The sequence below is a fragment of the Oncorhynchus tshawytscha genome, linkage group LG07, assembly GCF_018296145.1.
Source record: "Oncorhynchus tshawytscha isolate Ot180627B linkage group LG07, Otsh_v2.0, whole genome shotgun sequence".
In the NCBI taxonomy this organism is placed as follows: Eukaryota; Metazoa; Chordata; class Actinopteri; order Salmoniformes; family Salmonidae; genus Oncorhynchus; species Oncorhynchus tshawytscha.
This window is the reverse complement of record NC_056435.1, coordinates 15,709,312-15,737,089: the sequence shown is the minus strand read 5'-3', so window position 1 is coordinate 15,737,089 and position 27,778 is coordinate 15,709,312. Positions and strand designations below refer to the sequence as shown.

The 27,778-nt window shown below is 39.6% G+C and overlaps 1 protein-coding gene across 1 annotated transcript; it reads right to left on the bottom strand.

Moving 5' to 3' along the window:
* Window positions 1-306: 306 nt before the first annotated feature.
* Window positions 307-26,227, bottom strand: LOC112220187 (integrin alpha-4-like). Its single transcript, XM_024381875.2, has 28 exons — window positions 25,919-26,227; window positions 25,661-25,776; window positions 22,910-23,013; window positions 22,549-22,678; window positions 22,268-22,335; window positions 22,026-22,152; window positions 21,663-21,748; window positions 20,927-20,989; window positions 18,737-18,874; window positions 18,384-18,492; window positions 18,050-18,144; window positions 17,442-17,532; window positions 17,188-17,233; window positions 16,867-17,021; window positions 16,414-16,574; window positions 15,175-15,327; window positions 13,727-13,803; window positions 13,121-13,271; window positions 12,744-12,842; window positions 11,583-11,659; window positions 11,197-11,286; window positions 10,999-11,080; window positions 10,706-10,813; window positions 4,289-4,621; window positions 3,962-4,087; window positions 3,776-3,871; window positions 1,517-1,636; window positions 307-1,069 (listed from the first exon to the last, which is right to left on the bottom strand). The coding sequence occupies exons 1-28, from the start codon at window positions 26,092-26,094 to the stop codon at window positions 1,007-1,009; spliced, it is 3,240 nt and encodes a 1,079-aa protein (XP_024237643.1). The 5' UTR covers window positions 26,095-26,227; the 3' UTR covers window positions 307-1,006.
* Window positions 26,228-27,778: the final 1,551 nt, after the last annotated feature.

Below are 27,778 nucleotides of genomic sequence, written 5' to 3'. Positions count from 1 at the left end.
TACAGGAAATGTATGATCTCTGTAATTGCAAACAAAGGTTTCTGTACCAAATATTAAGTTCTGCTTTTCTGATGTATCAAATACTTATGTCATGCAATAAAATGCAAATTAATTACTTAATCATACAATGTGATTTTCTGGATTTTTTGTTTTAGATTCCGTCTCTCACAGTTGAAGTGTACCTATGATAAAAAATTGCAGACCTCTACATGCTTTGTAAGTAGGCAAACCTGCAAAATCGGTAGTGTATCAAATACTTGTTCTCCCCACTGTATGCACGCACCACTTTTCCATTTAAAAAAAAAATGTTTTTTTAAACAAGTAATTAAAAAAATGTCACTTCACCAATTTGGACTACTTTGTGTATGTCCATTACATGAAATCCAAATAAAAATCAATTGAAATTACAGGATGTAATGGGACAAAATAGTAACAACGCCAAGGGGGGTGAATACTTTTGCGAGACACTGTACAGTGGGTCAATCAATCCTCAGTCACTGATTAAAGGGGAAGTTCAATATTTTAAAACTTAAAGGTCACAAACAGTCAAAATCATGTTTTTCATCAGATTGGATGATATTTGGATGAAACCAGATCATAGTACGATGACTAAAGACTGAAAAATTACTGTTGCTGGTACATCAATAATGTTTGACCATAAGGTTACTGGCTTCATCCAAAAGCTAAGGCTTTGTGTGACACCATATAAAGCCGGTCATTTTTATACACCAATGGTAATATCTTATACTCTTACCTAATTTAAATATGTACTGCCTTGTAGCCATCATTGCAGAAGGTGTGTTCTCAGAAGGGTGTGGTTTACATAGCTAGCTAGCTAGTTAGTCTACTGGTGCCAAAATGTGACTGCAGGGTGTCAGAAAATATAATTCATTTTAGATGATTAGACTACTTTCAGGTTGAGGAACCATCTAACATTATGTTGTACTGAATTTCCCGTTTAACTATGATATTGTGTCATATATTTGATATGAATCAATGTCCGTCCTCAGTAGTCCCAGCTGAGCCTTTGTATATTCTCCATCTTATCCTCACGCTTAAAGAAGCCACTCTGTGAACAAAGTCCTTGATTTAGTACACAATTAAAACAGACATGCACAGTTCTAATTGTTAACAATTAACACTTGTTGAATGTTACGTAGTTAAAATTTACTGATATTTTTTAAATTTAAATGTTACCTTTATTTAACTAGGCAAGTCAGTTAAGAACAAATTCTTATTTACAATGACGGCCTAGGAACATTTGTGTTGTATAGTCTTAAAGACCGTAGATGAAAAGCAGCAGTTGCTTAGTCTAGCATAATACACATTCACAAGATGCTTAGCAATTACATTAAGAACCAGTAAGACCCAGAAAATGAACCAGTAAGAACCAGGAAATGTACCAGTTAGAACCAGTAATTAACCAGTAAGAAGCAATAAATGAACCAGTAAGAACCAGGAAATTAACCAGTAAGAACCAGGAAATCAACTAGTTACTAAGAACTAGGATATGTACCTTCCACATGCAGATGACCAGCAAGGCAAGGATGAAGAGGCCTAGTAAGAGACTGGCCACGATGATGGACAGCTCAATGACTCGTTTCAGTTTGTGGCTATGATGGGCCTCCAGGACAACCTGGAGAACATTGATCCAATTATGTAAGTGATAAACAACAATGCCGTGGATGTTATTCCTAGTGTTCCATGAAATTAGTGTCTATTTTAAGTAGAAATGTAAGTTAAATGTACAGTGCCTTGCAAAGGTATTCACTCCCTTCGCATTTTTCCTATTTTGTTGCATTACAACCTGCAATTTCAATTGATTTTAATTTGGATTTCAAGTAATGGACATACACAAAATAGTCCAAAGTGGTTAAGTGAAAAGAAAAAAATTACTTGTTTCAAAAAAGTTTTAAAAAGTCAATGGAAAAGTGGTGCTATGAAGCTCTAAATAAGATCTGGTGCAACCAATTACCTTCAGAAGACACATGATTTCTTTAAAAAAAAGTCCACCTGTGTGCAATCTCAGTGTCACATGCTGTGATAAAACGCTATGATAAACGCTATGATGATAAAACGCTATGTCTGGCACAAACCAAACACCACTCATCACCCCGAGAATACCCAATGTTTTTCATCGGCTGGGACTGGGAAACTCGTCAGAATTGAAGGAATGATGGATGGGGCTAAATACAGGGAAATTCTTGAGATAAACCTGTTTCAGTTTGAGACTGGGACGGAGGTTCACCTTCCAGCAGGACAATGACCCTAAGCATACTGCTAAAGCAACACTTGAGTGGTTTAAGGGGAAACATTGAAATGTTTTGAAATGGCCTAGTCAAAGCCCAGACCTCAATCCAATTGAGAATCTGTGGTATGTGTCACGCCCTGACCTTAGAGAGACATTTTATTTCTCTATTTGGTTCGGTCAGGGTGTGATGTGGGGTGGGCATTCTATGTTTTGTTTTCTATGTTTCTTTTTTCTATGTTTTGGCCGGGTATGGTTCTCAATTAGGGACAGCTGTCTATCGTTGTCTCTGATTGGGAATCATACTTAGGTAGCCCTTTTTCCCTCCTTTCAGTGTGGGTAGTTGACTTTTGTTAGTGGCGCTATAGCACAGTAAGCTCCAAGGTGTTTTCTTCGTTTGTTGTTGGCGACATTTTAAATTAAAGGTAAATGTATGCTCACCACGCTGCACTTTGGTCTACTTCTTTCAATGGCCGTGACAGTATGACTTAAAGATTGCTGTACACCAGCGGAACCCATCCAACTTGAAGGAGCTAGATGTGCCAAGCTTATAGAAACATACGCCAAGAGACTTGCCACTGTAATTTCTGCAAAAGGTGTTTCTACAAAGTATTGACTTGGGGGGGAGAGGGGTGAATAGTTATGCACACTCAAGTTTTCTGTTTTTTTTGTCTTATTTCTTGTTTGTTTCGCAATAAAAAATATTTGAATCTTCAGTGGTAGACATGTTCAGTAAATCAAATGGTACAAACCCCAAAAAATCTATTTTAATTCCAGGGTGTAAGGCAACAAAATAGGAACAATGCAAAGGGGGTGAATACTTTCACAATCCACTGTATATTGAATTAAAATACTGTAATATTCAATAATGTGCCCTTTAATATAGACCACATGGAGTGTTCAATTAATCAGGTTTTTTAATATGACGAAAGAATTGCTAGTGGCAAAATTAAGTATTCTGACATGTCCCTCTGAGCACACTCTATGACTTCCAGGCAGATTGTAACACAATTAATCCCAACATTTCTCCAAATTGTCACCATCATTGTAAAGCCTTAGATATTGTGTTGCTTTAATAAAGTTATTTCTGAAGATTATTATTATTAATTTCATGTGATTAGTGATTAATTTTAAGGTAAAAAAAAACAACCTGTCCCTCATTTTAACCTCTTGAGATTGGAAAACATGTTAAACATGTGCTCTTTATGACAGAATGCTAAAATCAGGTGAAGTCTTTTTTTTTTTTTTTTACCAAGTCAAACATTTCAAAAGACACCAAATTGGTAGAATGTCCAAAATACCTTGAAGATAACAGGCTAATGTATGTACAGTATTGTACTGTAGCAACCCTAGCCTAGCGAAGCTTCTGATCTCCTGCAATTGGGTTTACCCTATTGGAGCAGTGGTTAGCAAGTTTGCCTATAGTCTGGGAGACCTGGGTTTGACACCCACAAGGGACATTTCACAGTTGCCATTTACTCAGTAGAGTTGGGGATTCTCATGAAAATTATGAAGCGTTTGACTTACCACTGTGATGGGGTCTTCTTTTAAGAACCAAATAAATGGGTCCTTCTTGGGTGATATGACAGCAGTGGTCTCTAACAGCATGACACTATGTCTTCCCTTGGAGAGAGAACACAGGGAAATGTCACAACAAAACATATTCATTTATGTAAAAACCTATACAATTAATATACACTGCACAGTCCTTACCGGTGAGATGTCTAAAACTCCCGAATTCATTTCGACCTCCATTTCAATGGTGACATCTTTCCCAATGTCCATGTCTCCAAGCTCACACACCGCGTACAGACACAGAGCATCCTCTTTCATACAATACTGGACAAAAAGACAATGTCCTTACAATTGTTCATAGTTTTGCTCATCAATGGCCCAGCTCTGATTTGAAATATGTACACAGTTAAATCCACATTTGTCCCATTGACATGAATAGATGTTTTCAACATACTATATGTTTGAGTTTTAGCATTCTGGTCACAAAGTGGCTTCCAAGCAAAGCATTGTAACAAACGTACTTACCATATGTCTTCTACTGCTTTTTGAGAAGAAGAAGAAGAAATCATTCAAGGGATTGGAGTCAGGCAGATCACACTCATCCTCAATAACAGTGGTCCAGTTTCTCACATTGGCCCAATAGGATATACTAGTCCAATTGGTGTCAGTGGTACTGGAAATATTAGTCCAATAAGGGTGTGTGGTGCTGGACCTATTCGTCCAATAGCTGTCAGTGGTAGTTGTCACATTTAACCAAACACTGTCAATGGTACTGGCTCTCTGGCTTCCATACATGGTGCCATGTGTACTTCTGGTCCCATCAGTGGAGTTTCGAATGTAACACCACCCAGAAGATGACTGTATGTGAGAGACAAAGTAATGTGAACACCAGGATAAGTCAATTCTATACATAAGAGACATGGATCATGTTCAGGTGAATGATACTGGCAAGGATAAATATTTAAAAATGAATTGATTTGGTAGACAGTTTTTTATTATTATGACCTCCCTACACAGTGCCGACCCGCTCATTAGGCAGAATTAGGCAACTGCCTATGGTGGCAGATTGACTAGGGTGGCATTTTCTGAGTTACACTGGCCAAAACGCACCTACAACAACACAGTAAACATCACATTTTTTATTTTATTTTTTATTTTACCTTTATTTAACTAGGCAAGTCAGTTAAGAACAAATTCTTATTTTCAATGACGGCCTAGGAACAGTGGGTTAACTGCCTGTTCAGGGGCAGAACGACAGATTTGTACCTTGTCAGCTCGGGGATTTTAACTTGCAACCTTCCGGTTACTAGGCCAACGCTCTAACCACTAGGCTACCCTGCCACCCCAAAAATATTTATCTCAACCACTGGCATATGGGCTTTTTAGGCGAGCGCTGATGTTGGCCTGTGATAAGCAGTGCCCACTGTACTAAGCAGGTGCTTGCGAAAGTGGATTGCGAAAGTTTTCACCCCCGTGGCATTTTTCCTATTTTGTTGCCCTACAACCTGGATATTTTTTTTCTATATATATTTTTTTTGTGGGGGGGGGGGTTGTATCATTTGGGTTGTATCATTTGATTTACACAACATCCATACCACTTTGATAATGCAAAATATTTTTTATTGTGAAGCAAATAAGGAATAAGACAAAAAAATGTAAAAATTGAGCATGCATAACTATTCACCCCCCCAAAGTCAATACTTTATAGAGCCCCTTTTGCAGCAATTACAGCTGCAAGTCTCTTGGGGTATGTTTCTATAAGCTTGGCACATCTAGCCACTGGGATGTTTGCCCATTCTTCAAGGCAAAACTGCTCCAGCTCCTTCAAGTTGGATGGGTTCCGCTGGTGTACAGCAATCTTTAAGTCATTGACGTCTGGGCTTTGACTAGGCCATTCCAAGACATTTAAATGTTCCCCTTAAACCACTCAAGTGTTGCTTTAGCAGTATGCTTGGGGTCATTGTCCTGCTGGAAGGTGAACCTCCGTCCCAGTCTCAAATCTCTGGAAGAATTTCCCTGTATTTAGCACCATGATCATTCCTTCAATTCTGACCAGTTTCCCAGTCCCTGACGATGGAAAACATCCCACAGCATGATGCTGCCACCACCATGCTTCACTGTGGGGATGCTATTCTTGGAGTGATGAGAGGTGTTGGGTTTGTGCCAGACATTGCGTTTTCCTTGATGTCCAAAAAGCTCAATTTGAGTCTCATCGGACCAGACTACCTTCTTCCATTTGCCCTTTGGCAAACACCAGACATGTTTGCTTATTTTTATCTTTAAGCAATGGCTTTTTTCTCTCCACTCTTTTGTAAAGCCCAGCTCTGTGTAGTGTATGGCTTAAAGTGGTCTTATGGACAGATACTCCAATCTGTGGAGCTTCGCAGCTTCTTCAGGGTTATCTTTTGTCTCTTTGTTGCCTCTCTGATTATAATGCCCTCCTTGCCTGGTCTGTGAGCGGCCCTCTCTTGGCAGGTATGTTGTGATGCCATATGCTTTCCATTTTTTAATAATGGATTTAATGGTGCTCAGTGGGATGTTCAAAGTTTCAGATATTTTTTTTATAACCTAACCCTGATCTGAACTTTTCCACAAATTTGTCCCTGACCTGTTTGGAGAGCTCCTTGGTATTCATGGTGCCGCTTGCTTGGGGGTGCCCCTTGCTTAGTTGTGTTGGCGACTCTGGGGCCTTTAAGAACAGGTGCATATATACTGAGATCATGTGACACTTAGATTGCACACAGGTGGACTTTATTTAAATGACTTCTGAAGATAATTGGTTGCACCAGATCTTATTTAGGGGCTTCATAGTGTAACAGTATAACTTTACACCGTCCCCTCGCCCATACCCGGGCGCGAACCAGGGACCCTCTGCACACATCAACAACAGTCACCCTCGAAGCATTGTTACCCATCGCTCCACAAAAGCCGCGGCCCTTGCAGAGCAAGGGGAACCACTACTTCAAGGTCTCAGAGCAAGTGACGTCACCGATTGAAACGCTATTTAGCGCGTACCACCGCTAACTAAGCTAGCCGTTTCACATCCATTACAATAGCAAAGGGGTGAATACATATGCACACACCACTTTTCCGTTAAAAAAATTTTTTAAACAAGTTTTTTTTTCATTTCACTTAACCAATTTGGACTATTTTGTGTATGTTGTGATGTTTAATTCAGTGCGATGTGAGTTTTTATTAGTCAGTATGGCGAAGTAATGTTATTGATCTGTCAGTTTCCCTAGATAATTCCATACTTTACACTGACAAAGTAATAAACAGCTCTAATATTTCAGGCTACACTGTCATGGTGCACAGTTGAGGTCTGCGCCAGACCGATTTCTTTATCCTGCTCCTCTCTGCACCTGCAGTTTTTCATACCACACCCTGCCCGCACCAGCTGGCTTTCTGTAAGACTCCCGCCCGCTACCGCAAGAACCCGGTCCCAAACCCAACCGCATTCCAGTAGTGTTATTTTAGGCTTATGTGACACAGCTCACTTGCCAGCCATGGTCCGGCAATATGAAATGTGCAAAAATAACATTACCTGAGATTCTCTCAGAGCCTAATATGAGGGCCATCTTTGTTACTGGGCTAGATCAGCCAATATGCTAGATGTAGTTTGAAGAGAGCAGAGTTGGAGAGACTTTTACTTTCTCTTGAGATATGTTTATAGCCTACCTTTTAGGAGTGGGAAGATTTTCAGACAGAGAAATATGGGTGATCAATATTTAGGCATTTCTAGGCAATGTAGTAAACTATAGCCTAATCATAGGCCTATTTAGGAAGTACATTTCCTTGGAAGGATAACTGCCCCATACTTCTCTGCCCACACATAGGCTAAAGCTTACTCTGTTTAATTGAGACCACGCGCGCACCTGGCTACTGAACTTGAAGCACCAAGAATGATGGCAGCAACACTTGCTACATTTGAATAGACCTTTAGGATATAGCCTACCTTTAATTCCCACCCACTTCTAAAACCAAAGTGGCCCCCTGATTTTAGGAAAATAAAATGTGAACACAAATCATGTGGCCGATATAGCATATGATAGAAATATTATGTGGCCTTTTCTGTAGCCTACAGGCTGGATTTAAAATGTATGACAATGTAATGAGATGGAAACTTTTCACATCATGCAGGTTTTTTCATGAAATAGCCTAACCTATATAGTGCCCAATCTAATAAATAATGCACTGATATGTCAACAAACAACTTATCGTAAAAAAAGGACAGGTCAATGAAAATTGGACAATCAGGCTACTCACAACTACTGTTCAGGAGTTTCATCCCTTGGTCGAAAATGACATGATCAGTGGTTTCAAGTTTGTAACCGTCAATGTTTTACAAACTGATCATAGACAAACGAAAATACTTCTGCATTTCCCGCTGTGTAAACACATTGCAAATAGGCTCTGGATAACTCCGCCTGATAAAGTTGGGTAGCTGATATTCAGAGCTTAAATAGCCAAATTACAGGATTCAGGACTAATAAAGCCAATGCAATGGCCTGTTTTACAAATGGTTGGCCTACCACATGGATCGTTGTTCATAAAATTCCATTGTGCTCTGACATGGAAGGCTGCACCCCAATAAGCACGGACCAACGCCGACGTCTTTTGGACATCTTTTTGTCCAGACTGGTCGTCTCTTTTCAGTGTGTTTTACAAACGGTAAACCTACCACATAGATGGGCAATCCTAAAATTACATTTCAGGCAACACTGTAGGCTATACCCCAGTAAGCACGGACCGATGCTGATGCCTTTTTGGATGTCTTTCTTTGGTCCTGTCTGGACTGGATGTCTTTTTTTTGCTGCAGTCTGGACCGACCTTGAGTTCGAAGTCCACGGATATCAGTTTTTAGTCCAGTCCAGACCAAATCTGAACCAATCATAGACTTCTATGTTTGGTTCAGATTTTGTCTAGTCTGGACCAGCCTTGATTTGGCCTAAACATAAATATCTATGAATGAGGTATTCTCAACTTTCCTTCAAAACTGAAAATTTACCTGATTTCAACTTCTGGAAAAAAAGCATTTTCACCTTTCATTCAGAAATCGAACATCTGGAAAATGTGTATTGTAGATCTATTTTCAATGACATTTGGTTTACTGGGAATATTCAAGTTTTTTTTTTTTTTGGGGGGTTGCATAAGAGGTCCCAGGTTTAATATCCCTGGGATAAACAACGAAAAACGTTTAAAAACATTTTGCAATTGAAATTGAAAATTATGCCTTCATGCCTGTGTGTTTCTTGTCAGACAAATCCAAGTAGTCCTTCCCTGTTTACATATGTTTTTCCTGTTTGGTGTCTTAAGCACCTTAAACACCATTATAGCCATATCCATCTGATAGGGAGCCTATCACACAAGTTCAGTATTTACTGAAGTAATCCAATGCAAGGTTATTTATGTAAAAAGAAAACTAGGTTGGGTAGAAGTTATTATTTTATAGCATGATACAATATTTGTTTCATACTGTATCTGTTTGCTACGAATTTGTTTGTTATGAATGACAGACCATATGACTTCCCAGAGCTACAAGGGGGCTAAGGGGGGCTTAGCCCCCTCAATTCAAACTTTATCCCCCTCAGTTTTAGTTTTTATGTCCCAATATGAAAATTCTTCAAAAAAGTTCAAATGATTGTGACAGTTTGGTGCCCAAAAATCTGTATCTCTCAGCTGCACTGTGTCAGCACCATGGACAGGGGCCGCTGTTGTGTGTATGTAGGCAGCCTGGTCTCATAGACTAGACGTAAATCTTACAAGAAGATTTCAGGGAGAATGGAATGATCGATTACTCAGGACGATCCAAAGAGTTGCAACTCTTTTGAAATTGTAAGATTGAAACAATCCACCTGGTTGTTTAATAAAAATCTAAATCTTGCTTTAGTGTGTAGGGCCTGTCGATGGTTCAGACAGAGCAATAATATTTTGTGCCTTTGAACCTGTCATTTCCTGGTCAAAAGCATATTTGTTTATGTGTATTGTTGTATAGTGTGATATATGAGGAATTCAATATAATTCCAATGCAAGAACCCAATAGCTACATATTGGTATGTTCCATCATTCTATTATGGATTTCTTGGTAGCCTATTGATTGTCATTATTGTAAATGGAACTGTACGTATTGGACACATGTTTATGGTAGGCTGAAATCGCTTAATGGATTACATGGGTCAAATTTGATTCACAAAAGTGTATTGTGCCATATCACAACGTGTTGCTGAACTCGTGAGTGAACTGCATGCTTTTCAATGTTTGAAGCGAGCCTGTATAGGCCTATTTATTTGGCAATACAGCTGTGCATGGCTGCATCATAACATAGTAGTCTGTAGGCTATGTTTTGAGTATTTGGATCTCCATTCGAGCCTCAATATAGATTGTGTCATGCCTTCATCGATCAGATATTTTGTTTACTAGGCCTACTTGGTACCTCGGTTTTATTCTGTTCAAATTCGTTCACATTCGCAGTTGTGTCTGTATTCTAAGCCAAACTGCTATTCAGTGTTTTTGTTTGTATGCATGAATAACTAGGCTACTACCTTCAGCATTTAGTTTGCATTATTTTGGTAAGACAGCTGTGTGTATGCCTGCATTCACATAGGCTGTTTGCAATAGGGTAATTGATCATCTAAATAGCATTGATGAAGGGTCTGTCCATTGTGTGGATCCAGCGCAGCAGAGATATTCTACAGATTTGAAAAGCACGGAGTCTCTGCATTTTTACTTTACGTTTCTTATGGTATAGCGTTTTTATATAAACATAATTCAATATAATTCCAATGCAAGAACCCCCAAAAATGTTGCCGCCTCGGCAATTTCAACTGCCCCCCCTTAGTCACTTTATCCTGGCGCCAGGTCTTCCATATGACTGTCTTCATCTGTGCAATTATGTTCTGATTCAGTGTTCCATAACATTAACTGAGCAACGCAAGCACATACCTGTATGTCCAAAATGTTGAGCAGTCTGTATGGATACGGTGCTAAAGCTTTGGGGATATCAATTTCCACTCTTGTGCCGTGAGATATGCTTGGACCAACATTGACAACCTGCGTGCGATATTAAAAGATAGATGTCTAGGTATGAATAATAATACCATAAAGCGCCCGAAACTTTACATTAGAGCTCTAGCCAGAATTCATGGCAATTACATGTTTCTAACAATCCTGTTAATAACAAACGGAATTCTCACCTGGCTGTGCTGTTATTATAGAAACACATTTAACAACAATACCTTGAAGGTGTATTTGAACCTCTCAGCGGAGCAGTGTGGCTCCTCAAAGTCCCCAAACACAAACTCTGTTCGGGATACAAAACTACAGCCAAAGGGATATAGACAATTACAAATGCATTGATAAATCAAAGTTTTTTTCAGTGTTTATAAAGTAGTATGCTAGAATATTGTACATAATAGAGTGATACCATGTCTTACCCGTGGATGTTTAGATTCACTCCATATCTCAATAGCAGAGTCAGATTAACAATATTGTCATGGAGAAGATCTTCATTTTCTAAATTCTCCCTGTATAGAGAGAGACATGTTCAGGTGTAATGTTTTAGGAGGGATTGATTTATTCAATATAAATGATATATATGTATAAAATGAGTGTACAAAACATTAAGAACACCTGCTCTTTGGAACTCAATATTCAGAAGGTGTTACTTATGTTTTGTACACCAAAATAAGTAAATAACACAACAACAAAAAATGGTTTAAGATTCAAAACAGCCACCTTTGTTGATTTTTTTCATTATCAAGTGGGAAAGCAAGTGAAAATAGGACAGTGTCAAAAAAGAAAATTGACAGTAAATGTTTACCGGGTTGCATTGATTATAATGTTCAGGTCACCAGGTTCACTGTCAGCACTGACATCCAGCAGAAAGCTGATATTAACCTTAGAGGGAAAGATATAGAGACAATAATGTCATGAGAAGTTCTAGATATGTCCCGTCAGATAATGACATTAGTTCACAAAAATACATCAGGGTAGGCACAAAACAGAAGAAAATGTAGTGAAATGAGGAGATACTAAAATGTTTTCATAAGTATGCTCTAATTAACACGACCCATGCCCACTTTTGGTGACCCAAGAAGTGTATTATGATAAAAAAATATGCACAAGGGAATTAAAAGTAAATGGACTGAAAAACCTTGCAGAAGAGGGCTTAACTCTTTGTGTACTTTCTGTGCAAGTACTTAAAGGCCCAGTGCAGTCAACATGATTGTCCTATTTTTTATAGATGTTTCCACACTATGAGGTTGGAATAATACTGTGAAATTATAAAACTTATGATAATTCCGTTTTAGTGTAAGAGCTGTTTGAAAAGGCTGCATGACATTTCAGGCTGTTTTGGTAGGATGGAGTTTTGGCCTGCCTGGTGATATTACCAATAAGAAAGGGAGTTTCAAACCTCTCTGCAATAAAATCTAGTTTTCCACTCCCTACTCCCAGACAGTCCTGGCAAAATTATAGCTAGAGAAATTACTCTTTGATAAGAAGCTATTTTTGTTTCTTTTTGACTATTTTAAAGCAATCACAGTAAGAAATTATTCGATATTGAGATAAAAACGGCTGCAATGAATAATTCTGCTACTTTTCAACCTCATATTCATAATCTCAAGCACAGAACCACTGTCTACATATGTGAAAACAGCACGTTTCTATGATTTGTGGTTAAAAAAAATAAGAAGGAAGGTCCTAAATAAAATGCTTCTCTGTGACATCACAGGGTAGGATTAAAAGTAAAAAACATACATTTTCAAAACCTGCAACAAGTTTTTAGCTCAAGGGAGGAGATGTTCTTGCTCCCTACATCACCGCGAATGTCATTTTTGAAAATCACTGTTTTTAGAATGTTTAAACATTTGATGGTTTCACCTGGCAGAAATTTAACTGTACATTTTTTTTAGATATGTTTTCACATATGTTAACACAGATAATGAAAGTGAAGTGGAGGAGTTGCCCTTTAAGTATATACTTTGGCTAAGGTGTTGAAAAACAAATTTCCCACGCTGCAATCTAGCCCGACACTTCTCTTCTCTTCCTCAGCAATTTTACAGCTCACGTATTTCTCCTCCTGCAACCACATGTGCAACATCCGGTTAGACCCATTCAGTTTGCAATATGCCCCATGTGCATGAGTCAAGAGCTGTTTGTATCAAAGGGATAGTTCAAAACACATCATCATCATCATTTTGCTCTGTACTGAAAGGGATCTTAAAAACTTGACTGCTGACATGCACAATTTTAGGGTTTTTATCAATAGTGTACTAATGAACAAAATACTAAGTTTGACAGTAGATAAAACATCTGTGGTAGGTGTAAGGTTGTGTTAGCAACTAGCCGTGCTCCTACAGCGTCCAACACTTTGATGAAGTAGAGATTGCTGGGGTATCTCAGGTGAAGCATGGGGAGGAAGGCGGCGTCGCCAGCATTGGACAGCGTAACATTCAGTAGAATGGTCTTCCCCTCCCCCAGGGCAACGTATGGCATGTCTCTATGTGTCCTGAGAAGGAGTGAGAGAGAGAAAGAGAGAGAGAGAGAGAGAGAGAGTTATAAAGTGAGATAAAAAAATAAATATAGTCAAAGTTGTTACAAGTAGACCTCAGAGTCCAGCTGTGGTTTTGTCTGAATGAGTAACAGTTACTAGCACATACAGTAAAGAACCATCAAGACATGTAGAGGGTGACAAACCTCATGGCTGTGATTGAAAGATGCAAGGCAGAGATGGGAGAAGAGGAAAGGAGTGATACACACGCACACACCCACATATATAACATAATATATAACCTACTACCATTTTCATGCACTCATTATCAATAGGTAGCCACTATTTCCCTGTATTCACAGCATGAAATGACTTACAATCGTGCTCTTCAGATTTAATTCACAGAGTGAAATGAAACAAGTAAATTCAAGAGTAAAGATTAAGATAGATGATCTGAGGGAGAAGTAGTTCACCTCAGTAACAGCAGCTGTGCAGACACTTGCAGATTGGTGGAACAGTTGGCCCAGGCACAGTACCTGGTGAATACAGTCTGTGGGAGGCTGTTACCTTTAGTGAGTTAATTACCTACTTACTTTTCAGGTGCAAAGCACAATGCAAGAAACACTACTAAAAAATGCCAGAAATGTACATGTTATAAATGTGTTTAAAATAAAATAATCACACAATTTTTGTGAGGAGTGCCTTTTTAGTTCCTATATACATTTACAGTCTATTGGAAACAGGTTATCAAGTCATTTCACATTGAACCTTTATTTAACTAGGCAAGTCAGTTAAGAACAAATTTGTATTTACATTGATGGTCTACTGGAGAACAGTGGGTTAACTACCTTGTTCAGGGGCAGAACAACATATTTTTACCTTGTCAGCTCGGGGATTTGATCCAGCAACCGTTAGATCACTGGCCCAACACTCTAACCACTAGGCTACCTGCCGCCCTAATGTTCCACATACTATGGAACATGTTAGAATTGTGTCACGCCCTGGTCTAAGTATTTTGTGTTTTTCTTCATGTATTGGGTCAGGCCAGGGTGTGGCATGGGGTTTTTGTATTGTGGTGTGTTTTGTTTTGGTGTGTATGTATTGGGATTGTAGCTAGTGGGGTTATCTAGCAAAGTCTATGGCTGTCTGGAGTGGTTCTCAATCAGAGGCAGGTGTTTATCATTGTCTCTGATTGGGAACCATATTTAGGCAGCCATATTCTTTGAGTTTGTCGTGGGTGATTGTCCTTAGTGACCATGTGCCTGTCTATGTGTTAGGTTACACAAGTATAGGCTGTTTCGGTTTTCGTTACGTTTATTGTTTTTGTAGTGTTTTATGTTCGTTATTAAATATGGATCGCAATCTACACGCTGCAGTTTGGTCCAACTCTCCTTCACACCTAGAAAACCGTAACAAATTGTCAATGGAATATGTTAATCTTGTGTGAAATTTCCGGTAGAGAAACCTGAAAACCCACCCAAATATGCTGTACCAGTGCCATATCATGTCCAACTTGGAACTATCAGGATACTAAACGATAAACCATGCATTAACTACATACCGCACTGTACAATAATATAGCATACCACTGGATGGCCCTGTTTGAATATTTAGAAAATGCATTCCTTCTCCCATCCTTTAAGTATAGTCCTAATCTAAATTGACCCATTGTCAAGTCTCGTTCTCCTTACCTACTGTTGTAACCAGGACAACATTTTCACAGGAAAACCCATTTCCCTTTCAAACCAATGGAGAAAACTACTCAATTCACCCACAATCTTGGGTCAATTGGGTGACAATCCTGCTTTCCCCTATCCAATCACGTATTATCTTCAATTATGTCAATGAAACAGAATAAAGGAATGGTGGATTTCAAAGTTTTTGAACAGGGCCCCAGTCTTTGATCTCCACCTCAACCTACCTTGTTGGTCAGCAAGTTGCTGTACTCCTCTCCCCTCTGGAGCATAGGCCTGAGAGGGGGAAAGCTCTTGGAGTTATCCCTCACCACATTGTGCTCTCCCAGCTCATACTGCAGCTCAAAGTGGATGGGGGTGAAGATGTCCCGAATGTCTCTCTGGAAAGGGGAGGAAGGGGAAGAAAGAAGACTGTACTGTACTGTAGCAAAATTCACCACTATTTTCAGGTGGATTGCAGTTAAGTAATGGGTAAACTGCTTATTCTCTTTGGCATACTATGGAGCAACATTTTTTCTCATGTAAAAAATTACAGATGCCTAAAATACTATAAAACTAACTTGAAACATTTATTTAACATTGTAATAATGTAACATGCATGGATGCACACAATACAAATGTGAGTTACAGTATTTGGAACTTGCATCAAATAATATGCCTTCCCTTCTATTTGAAATTGTATTGATATTATTTGACAAGTGCATACTATGGGTGAAAGTTCATTGCACATGGTTTCACTGTGCTGGTTCATTTTTCAAATTTTGGTTTTCAAGAAGGAAGCTGTGGTATGTTTAAGACCTGAGTATCATGACCCCTCCGATGCACAGAGACCTCCAGAAGCCTCTTTTAGGAGAACCTGTTTTGGTCTCGTTTTGCATCAACCTTTCAACATCCTTAACATACTATATGTTATACACCACATGTTGTCAACATCACCTCCAATTCTACAGACACACCACACACACACACACACACACACACACACACACACACACACACACGTACACACATTCTGACTAGCAGATGTAGGCCTACTTCACTTAAAATAAAATACTTTCACACATACTTGATATCAATAGCTTGCATCTTTGACAAAATCACATCTACTGAAGTAGAACATCAATAGATAGAACCTGTTTTATCTATCTTAGCCTATGCGCTCTGACATTGCTCATCCATATATGTATATATTCTTATTCCATTCCTTTACTTAGATTTGTGTGTATTAGGTATTTGTTTTGGAATTGTTAGATATTACCTGTTAGATATTGCTGCAACGTCGGAACTAGAAGCACAAGCATTTTGCTACACTCGCAATAACATCTGCTAACCATGTGTAGGTGACCAATACAATTTGATTCGATTTGAGAACCTCTCTGGGGCAGAGATCACCTGACTACCCCTTTCCATATAACTCTCTCCCCCCATTCCCTGCCCTTGTCCCCTCGATCCTCCAGTCCCCTCACCCTCAGAAAGGCCAGATGGGTAACACAGGTCATGTGGCCATGCCTGGTCTTGATGCTGCCTGCTGTGGCATTTGATAACTCTGTGCCGTTGGTGTTGAAGAAGAATCTGGACTGGAGCCCCTCTATGTGCTTGACATCAGCCGTCAGGTTGTACAGTATTTCTGCATGTGGGACACAGATATGGGATAATCCTTTCAGAGCACCACTGAGAGTTCAATAACAGTTACATGACATAGATATGTGATATAAAATATTTTTACAATTGTTTTTAAGAAATGCTAAACAAACAATAAGCTACAAAACCAATAAACCACATTTGTATGACAGAGATATTCTAAATCAATAGAAAACAGTGCCATGCAGCATTGTTTGAACAACATGGCACAAATTAGCTATGAAAAAGGCTACTGTGTGATGTGGTGTGTTAGGGTGGAGTGGGGTGTGGTGGCTAACCGATAAGCCCAGAGACACGTTTCGCATACAACTGGAAGCACACAGAGGTTTTGAGGCAAATGGCAGGCTGGCCGTTCTCTGTACACAGGGCATGGGTGCGGTTCACACTAGGAGGAAGAAGTATCATCGCCTCCACCACAACAACCGCCCGTGTCCTACCACCCAAAGACGGAAAGACATAACACAAACACACATACGCACACAAAATGCATACACGCACGCACACACACACAAAATGAAGGTGAATCTAAAAAAATATTATATTCTTCAGACTCTCAGGTCCAGATTGTTTAACTGTGTCTTCTGTATCTGTTACTGTACCTCAGAACAACAGCAGAGTCGGACAGAAAGGCTCCCACGGCCACATCTGTGGACAGATATTGGGAAAGGTAATGTTACCTAACTACAAGTTACACTAATCTTTAACAGTATATGAATATTAAATATGAATTAAAAAGTAACGTGGTTTGTTTAACAGAAGAAAAATGTAGGCTATATTAATATGAATGAATAGCTTAAAGAGAGATAGACAGAGGAAGGAAGGAAGGGGTTGTTGGGGGATCAGAGTTTCTTACCTGGGTAACCGTTTCCATCAACATCAATGCCCCCAGACACAGACTGGCCAAACATCTTGAAAGCACTACCCAAGGCAGACCCAGCAATCCTCTGTTTAAATGGGAAGAATGAATACCATATTCTTGTGAGTTGGAAATATCTAAGCACCATTATCATTGTTTCCTCCATTATACATTGTCTCGTCACCAATAGCGGTGTGCTCATACTGGATGTGTGATTGAACAAACCAACAAGCTTCACAGTTGTACTGTAACACACAAGCTGAGTTAAAAAAAATGTTTTAGGGAATTCAGTCAGAACTGATATTTCCAGCAGTTCAACTCCTCTTAGAAAAAAAGCGTTAGTCGGCTGTCCCCATACGGGAACCCTTTTTGGTTCCAGGTAGAACTATTTGGGATTCCATGTAGAACCCTCAGTGAAAAGAGTTCTACCTGGAACCAAAAGGGTCCTTCAAAGGGTTCTCCTGCAAGGACAGCCGATGGAACCATTTTAGGTTCCAGATAGCACCGTTTAAAAAAAAAAGAGTGTGGGGACAGGCGCACGCACGCACAAACACACATACACACTCATTCCCATGCACACGCACTAACACCGTTTGGGGACATACTTGAGAAAAGTATTGTCCAAGTCCCGTCTTCCTCCCATTGTAGATATAAATAGCACCATGTAGGTCATCCTCTTGTGGTGCCCCAACTGCAACATCTGCAAAGCAGTTAGGCAGTCTCTATTCATTTGAATCTATTCTCAAATGTTGAGATTCTGTCACTGGCCAAACTAGCCTAATAATTTGACTTTTGTGTTTCACTCTGCAGCTGTGTTAATATTTATATCAATCAATCTGTATTATATTTTGATTAATAAGAGGTACAATTGTCCATACTCATTGAAAACCATTCAATGGTTAATCCCTTTTTGGACCCAAATTACATATATACATTTACCTGGATAGCCATCATCATCAATATCTCCAAGACTTGTGATACTTTCCCCAAACCGGGCTGCATATGAATCTCTCCCTGCTAATGTAAACTCCATCTCCTTCATGTTAGCCTGAGGAAGGGGGTAAAAATAGCATTTTGGAAATTGACATTTCAACAGCATTGTGTCTAGATACCAATTGGAAATTGTAGGAAAACCGCAATCCTCCAACCAGGATTTCTGGAAAACCTGAGAATTTAGGGAAAATTACCAGAATTTTTAAACCCAATTGCTGTGAGAAAGTACAAAGGTGCAAATTAGATCTACCAGCCCTCCACCATACAGTAACTTGTCTAGGGGATGACAATTTGCTCACCTGTCCCTGGTTCATGTAGATGTACACACGGCCCTCCTCCCTCACAGTGCTGAACATTGGAGCTCCCACCAGCAGGTCAGACAGGCCATCAGTGTTCAGGTCCACTGCACACACAGTGCCCCCAAAATAGGAACCCAGCTGTGAAAAGGGTGCAAAAGAAAAAAAACATATCTTGGGCCGGTTTCCAAGAAAGAGATGAAGCCTGTATTAGACTAAAAAGCATTTTCAATGGAGACTCTCGAATGGAAGTGATTTTTAGTCCAGCACTAGTCCTAATCTGTGTCTGGGAAACTGCAACCTTGTGTAACAAACCCAAAGATTTATGGAAGATATGAAGTCTTTAAAGCCTTATGATTGGATAAGGTAACCCAATGGTAGTTCAATACGCTCTGCACATCAGAGAGGATCCATTGGATAATGTCAATGTTGTGATTGATGGCAAAAATTCCCCTTCAGAAAATTATCAAATGCGTTGAGACGGACCATTTCAACGAAAACATAAGATCACCAAACTATAGACAAAATATCATCCAGCGTAGCCATAACATGACAAAACATAATCACCCTATGTACAGTTGAAGTCGGAAGTTTACGTACACTTGGGTTGGAGTCATTAAAACTCATTTTCAACCACTCCACAAATGTCTTGTTAACAAATTATAGTTTTGGCAAGTCGGTTAGGACTTCTATCTACTTTGAGCATGACACAAGTCATTTTTCCAACAATTGTTTACAGACAGATTATTTCACTTATAATTCACTGTATCACAATTCCAGTGGTTCAGAAGTTTACATACACTAAGTCGAGTGTGCCTTTAAACAGCTTGGAAAATTCCAGAAAATGATGGCTTTAGAAGCTTCTGATAGGATAATTAACATCACTTGAGTCAATTGGAGGTTTACCTGTGGATTTATTTCAAGGCCTACCTTAAACTCAGTGCCTCTTTGCTTGACATCATGGGAAAATCAAAAGAAATCAGCCAAGATCTCAGAAAAAAATATTGTAGACAACCACAAGTCTGGTTCATCATTGGGAGCAATTTCCAAATGCCTGAAGGTACCACGTTCATCTGTACAAACAATAGTACGCAAGTATAAACACCATGGGCCACGCAGCGGTCTAACCGCTCAGGAAGGAGACGCGTTATGTCTCCTAGAGATGAACGTACTTTGGTGAAATCAATCCCAGAACAACAGCAAAGGACCTTGTGAAGATGCTGGAGGAATCAGGTAGAAAATTATCTATATCCACAGTAAAATGAGTCCTATATCGACATAACCTCAAAGGCCGACCAGCAAGGAAGAAGCCACTGCTCCAAAACTGCCATAAAGAAAAGCCAGACTACGGCTTGCAAATGCACATGGGGACAAAGATGGTCTGGTCTGATGAAACAAAAATAGAACTGTTTGGCCATAATGACCATCGTTATGTTTGGAGGAAAAAGGGGGAGGCTTGCAAGTCGAAGAGCACCATCCCAACCGTGACGCACGAGGGTGGCAGCATCATGTTGTGGGGGTACTTTGCTGCAGGAGGGACTGGTGCACTTCACAAAATAGATGGCATCATGAGGCAGGAAAATGATGTGGATATATTGAAGAAACATCTCAAGACATCAGTCAGAAAGTTTAAGCTTGGTTGCAAATGGGTCTTCCAAATGGACAATGACCCCAAGCATACTTCCAAAGTTGTGGCAAAATGGCATAAGGACAACAAAGTCAAGGTATTGGAGTGGTCATCACAAAGCCCTGACCTCAATCCTATAGAAAATGCGTGGGCAGAACTGAAAAAGCGTGCGAGCAAGGAGGCCTACAAACCTGACTCAGTTACACCAGCTCTGTCAGGAGGATTGGGTCAAACTTATTGAGGGAAGCTTGTGGAAGGCTACCCAAAATGTTTGACCCAAATTAAACAATTTAATGGTAATGTTACCAAATACTAATTGAGTGTATGTAAACCTCTGACCCACTGAGAATGTGATGAAAGAAATAAAAGCTGAAATAAATCATTATATCTACTATTATTCTGACATTTCACATTCTTGAAATAAAGTGGTGATCCTAACACAGGGCATTTTTTCTAGGATTAAATGTCAGGAATTGTGAAAAACTGAGTTCAAATGTATTTGGCTAAGGTATATGTAAACTTCCGACTTCAACTGTAGACAAAACATGGTAATGACCCTCCCTCACCTTTTGACCTTTAACCTCAGAGATGATGCTCAGTGTGCTGGACTCTATGCTAAAGATGTAGGCCTGGGGAAGAGATGGAGAGGGACAGTCACTTACATTTGGAGACTGCACTGATGCTGAGGCATGAATGAATGTGTAAGAAAGGGATTGTTTTTTTGTCCATTCTTATAGCAATGGTTATCTGGCCCTCAATATCAGGGTTCAATAACTTTTGGCCAAAAGGCCCATTTATGATTTGTGAGCATGTCCTGTCGGAAAGTTCTTGAGAAAAAATAATTTGAATGATCAGACACTGAGCTATAACAAAACACCCTCAGAAATCACACATTACCCTGTCTGAAAATGATAAGACATCTTTCACTTCTCTGTTCCTTAATCACTGATCTGACATGACAAATTTAGAGAAGGATATGCAATAGCACGGGGCTGCCCAACCCTATTCCTTGAGATCTACTGTCCTGTAGGTTTTCAGTCCAACCCTAATTTAGCATATCTGATTCAGCTAGTTTGGGTCTTGTTGATCAGCTAATTAGTATAATCAGGTGTGTGAAATTAGGGTTGGACTGAACCCACAGGACAATAGATCTCCACAGAGGTGGGTTGGGCAGTCATCTCTGGTCAGTGATTACTTCAAGGATGGGAGGAAGGAAGGAAGAATGCATTTTAAGGACCTGAGTGTATCTCTGTTTTTCGTAGATGACAATAGGTTGGAAAGGGATGCAGTGTTAACTCTTACTCTTCCAGTCTGCCCGTACTGGGGGGCTCCACCCACTACCTCAGTGGAGTTTGGGTGCAGGAAGTGGCCAGCGCTGACTGAGTACCCTAAAACAAGAGAGACACTGCATCAGTTTCACTGCTTACATGCATACACAATGGATTCTTCTAACCTGTCAGGAGATGAGTGTGATGTTCATGTGAAAGAAAAGAGCAGGGGAGTTTAGGGCTAGGACTAGGAGAGAGAGAGACAGAAGGGACAGTATGGTCATCCTACACTGTACATGCATTGAAAGTCAGTCAATTTGAGATGATAGAAAGCCAAGATATGAATATAACTAGTGTAAAGGTAATTAATGTCTATTCTCTTCCCTAATTCACTTACCCAAATAACTTCCATAGAGGACAACGTTATCATCCAAGTAGGCAGAAGTGATCTGACTGGATATGTTGTGGACAAAAACAGACCCAGTCCAATACAAGGTTCCAGGGGCTCCCATTACTATGAGGTCCTGTTAAGCATAACAGTACACATCAATGTAACTCATCTCAATTTAACGTGCAATATTAGAGTGAGCATTTGCAATAAGTTAGAATTCTCTGAGAGCAAACATATTTCAAGCATACCCCAATAAGGACATTTGAAATCCCTGCTTGACATGATGCAAAGTCATTGCCAAACTTATTTTCGTGATCTATTTAAAAACAAAAGAAATGTGTAATGACAACAATGGTTGATACAAACTATTCATAGTGGAGGATAAAAAACACTCGAGATGGTATATAAGCTCAGCAACATTAAACAAGGCAATTACAAAAACCATGTTCTTTAATTAATTAATTCATTCATTCGTACAGGAAGACAATATTCCTGGACAGTCATGTTGAGTGATGCAATATGGCCATACCTCTGTAGCATGGAATCAAAGGACTTGATTGATTCAAGTCAGACTCCAATTTGTAGCATACGCCATGTGGCAACTTATTTAGATCTTCTTTTTTGGTGAAGTAGACATTTTTCCAACGATGTCCACAGGCCTGAAATGTCAAATTAAATACTCAAATTAACATATAATGTTGGTTTAAATTTCAATACCGAGGTGTGTCTTTACTCAATGTAACAAGTCTAGTCAAGACTGAAATGAACCCCAACAGACAGAGACAGAAACTGTGCAAAAGTTGAAATTGTACACATCAAAAAGGAATCTCTCTCTCGTTCTCTCTCTCTGTTTTTTCTCTCACTCGAACACACACACACACTACACATACCAACACAAGTCCATCCTGCTGCCGCCTGGAGAGGCTCACACCAAGCCACTGGTTTTCAACCTCAGCAGAACAGTGTCTGCCACAGGGCATGTCAAGCATTACACCTACATGGAGGAAATTAAACAACAACAGCAACATGTGTCATCAACCCAGGACGAGCATGAGTTTATTAGGAAATCAACCATGCAACAAACTAGCTCCTGGCAACTGCAAATTAGGTAGTTAGAGGGGAAACCCTGAGTATTTAAGTATCTGAAGACTGCTTCTAGTGCAGACTGGGTGTTACGAATAAATAATAAAGTATTACATTTGCTTAGCCTTTTTATTACAGAAAGAATCTCAAAGCATGAAAAAAGCCAAACAAACACAAACAAATGCTATTTAGTTTACAAATGTAGTTTATTACATTATGTCGTCTACATCTCAGACTTAACTTTGATCATGATCTTAACGCCAAAATATCCAAACCTCTTGACGAGGTCACTAGGTGTTGGGTTAAGGTCACTACATTAACCCTTCCTTCCAGAGATCATGTTCCCATGCTCACGTGTACATGCCAATGGCCTCATGGGCGCAATCCCACTTCTGACACCAATGTAGCAAATTTGGAGGTTAGCCCTGACCGTGACTCAAACTCAGGTCCAGCAACTGTCAAGCCAACACCTTAACCTTTACGTCAAGAGGTCCGAACATCTCAATGAGGCAGCTAGGTGTTGGGTTATGGTTGCTACAATATTTTACTCAATCTACATTGAAATGACTAAAACCAAATAAAAAAATAGGGTAGAAATGTAAATGGTCCTACATTTATATACAGTGCCTTGCGAAAGTATTCGGCCCCTTTGAACTTTGCGACCTTTTGCCACATTTCAGGCTTCAAACATAAAGATATAAAACTGTATTTTTTTGTGAAGAATCAACAACAAGTGGGACACAATCATGAAGTGGAACGACACTTATTGGATATTTCAAACTTTTTGAACAAATCAAAAACTGAAAAATTGGGCGTGCAAAATTATTCAGCCCCCTTAAAGTTAATACTTTGTAGCGCCACCTTTTGCTGCGATTACAGCTGTAAGTCGCTTGAGGTATGTCTCTATCAGTTTTGCACATCGAGTTTGCACACTGAAATTTTTTCCCATTCCTCCTTGCAAAACAGCTCGAGCTCAGTGAGGTTGGATGGAGAGCATTTGTGAACAGCAGTTTTCAGTTCTTTCCACAGATTCTCGATTGGATTCAGGTCTGGACTTTGACTTGGCCATTCTAACACCTGGATATGTTTATTTTTGAACCATTCCATTGTAGATTTTGCTTTATGTTTTGGATCATTGTCTTGTTGGAAGACAAATCTCCGTCCCAGTCTCAGGTCTTTTGCAGACTCCATCAGGTTTTCTTCCAGAATGGTCCTGTATTTGGCTCCATCCATCTTCCCATCAATTTTAACCATCTACCCTGTCCCTGCTGAAGAAAAGCAGGCCCAAACCATGATGCTGCCACCAACATGTTTGACAGTGGGGATGGTGTGTTCAGGGTGATGAGCTGTGTTGCTTTTACGCCAAACATAATGTTTTGCATTGTTGCCAAAAAGTTCAATTTTGGTTTCATCTGACCAGAGCACCTTCTTCCACATGTTTGGTGTGTCTCCCAGGTGTCTCCCATGGTTAAAATTGATGGGAAGATGGATGGAGCCAAATACAGGACCATTCTGGAAGAAAACCTGATGGAGTCTGCAAAAGACCTGAGACTGGGACGGAGATTTGTCTTCCAACAAGACAATGATCCAAAACATAAAGCAAAATCTACAATGGAATGGTTCAAAAATAAACATATCCAGGTGTTAGAATGGCCAAGTCAAAGTCCAGACCTGAATCCAATCGAGAATCTGTGGAAAGAACTGAAAACTGCTGTTCACAAATGCTCTCCATCCAACCTCACTGAGCTCGAGCTGTTTTGCAAGGAGGAATGGGAAAAAATTTCAGTGTGCAAACTCGATGTGCAAAACTGATAGAGACATACCTCAAGCGACTTACAGCTGTAATCGCAGCAAAAGGTGGCGCTACAAAGTATTAACTTTAAGGGGGCTGAATAATTTTGCATGCCCAATTTTTCAGTTTTTGATTTGTTCAAAAAGTTTGAAATATCCAACAAATGTCGTTCCACTTCATGATTGTGTCCCACTTGTTGTTGATTCTTCACAAAAAAATACAGTTTTATATCTTTATGTTTGAAGCCTGAAATGTGGCAAAAGGTCGCAAAGTTCAAGGGGGCCGAATACTTTCGCAAGGCACTGTAGTTTTTTCACTCTGTCCAGCTTACTAACAATCACCAAAGCGAAAGCAAGACAATCAGGGAGCATTGAAAATAAAATTAAAACGAATGATAGAGGACGATTTTTTGCAAGTTTTGAAAGCAAGGAAATATAACACGTTTTTAGTGCAGCCCTCTGGACTTTAGTAAAGACCAAAAATGGCTAAATGAGTTTCACATCTCTGGTGCAAAAGGACACTGGGGGGGACACTGAAGCTGTTGATATTGTGGAGATCTTAGTACAACACCTACAGTAATAACCGCATAAAGAGGTTGACTGACAGAAGAAGATCCCAGGGTTTGACTCCCAATAAGGCTGTCCCTAAAATGTGAGATGAATGATGAAAAAGCTGTACATGAGGTATGTAAAGATTGTTGATGCAGTAAATCTACAATAACATGGATTAAGTATAACGACAGTTAATAATTGATTAATATACTAACCGAGTTGAATCTGTTCACAGTCCTTCTTGTCTGTAATTTTGCACTTGTAGATTGCTCCAGGATTCCTGACAGCCTGGTTGAACCTTGAATTTGCAACTGGTGCGCCAACTATTACCCTATAACAGACAGAATTTGACAGTCATAAATGTGTACAACATAATGGGAAGATTAAAAACAATTTCAGACTAACATAAACATTGTCTTCTGTTGCTCACTCAATCATTTACATTTGAATTGCATACAAATTTCAACACGCACCATGTCTGTTGCTGATGCTTGTGTAGCAACACAGAATATCCAAAAAATGTTCCATTCGGACCACTGAGTGGAATAGCGTGCGGTATGTCTAAATTGTACAAATCGGCATGACGTAAGAGAAAGCAAAACAACATGTTTAGCCCTATGCTGTGTAAGCCTAGCCCGTATGTAGTCATTTTTGATAAATGTAGCAGCGTCCCAAAGATCAAAAATTAACCGAACGTTATCTTGCTCAAACACCGGTGGGGGCTTTCGTCCCCTGCTGCTCCATCTTCGGATACATGGTAATAGTGCGGTATGAGGAGGATGTCCTAACAAAATTTAGTAGGCAGAAAGTTTGACAGAAAGTAAGGTGGAGTCATCACAACACAGAGGCCACCCTCGCTTCCCCAACTTGGCGTGCTGGAACATTATTACAATAGCCTGTCAATGCGCTACTATGGTTAATTTTTAAGTCTCCATTAATTTTAACCCACACAGCTTTTTTTTTTAAATCTCAAACGACACAATTGTAAAAAAAAATAATTCATGTTGTGACTTAGCCTGATACAAGGCAACATTACGCTGTCACTGAAATAAGTATGTTTTGTTTGAGTACATGAGCTTGTTTGGAAATGAGAAGGCAAATTAAAAATATGGGAATTGCAATGTCTCTGTCATTTCTCCCTGGAAGTGACTAAATGAATTGCGTGTTTGATACACCAGCATCCTGTTTAATTGCTATTCATATGATTTCGATGACATCCGGAACAGGCATCTGGACAGGCCTATTCTCACAAAAATCCTTATTTAAATCAGGTCAAAGGCAAAAACACAGAAATTGTCCACAATACAGCCCGGATCTTAACTTGTTCACTCTTTTGTCGCAAAGAATTGTTCTCTTTCTCTCTATGCAGAGCAGGGCTTGCTAATAAAATTATAATCCTCTCTCGCTTGCTCAAACGCAAGGCCTGATATACATTCGTACACACCAAAAACTGTTGTTTTATATAGCTTAATAAAACATATATATTGATCTCCACTAGGGGAAGACATACTAGTCAGTGTACCCTAAGGTTACAAATTAACAAAACAAATGAGTTCATTTGTGAACTGGGGTGTTCGAATGGTTAGGGTCACTGCCTTCAGCCCGCACATATAGGTCTTGCGTTTTTGGTGTGGGTTCGATTCTGGCCCATGCACTTCTGGCACAAGTAACTCAATACCCGATTGAGTTGATGTCGTTACACATTTCATAGATGTATTGTCCAGGTTTAATTTACTCCTGATCTTAGGAAATAAATAGGAAACAAATAAGAACAGTCAGTAGGCTACACCAACATTAGTTTCCATTCATACAAAGTGTTGGATCAATTGCCATAGTAGATTTGCTGTGGTAAACAAGGAAATAATTTATTTCCATTGTACTGAATGCTTGTCAATTAGATAACTTAGTCATTTTTTAATAGGCAAAGGACAATTTGTTGAAATGACAGTGCCAACCACAGGGCAAACATATTTTGAAAGACGTTGGTTGCAAGCATCTTTTAGGGAGCAATAATGTATGGGTTGCGGAACTGGTGGCAGTGAAGTCAGACACAGGAGAGCAGAAATAGGTAATAGCCGAAGCAGTTTCATTTCAAAACCAACGGCAATAAAAAATAACCTACATGGGTACAAAACCAGACGCGCACCAGTAACATAGTGCACAAGCACTTACAAACAAACAATTCCACACAAGGACATGGGGGGAACAGAGGGTTAAATACACAACACTTACTGAGGGAATTGGAAACCAGTGTGTAATAAAACAAGACAAAACAAATGGAAAATTAAAAGTGGATCGACGATGGCTAGAAGACAGGTGAGGCCGACCACCGC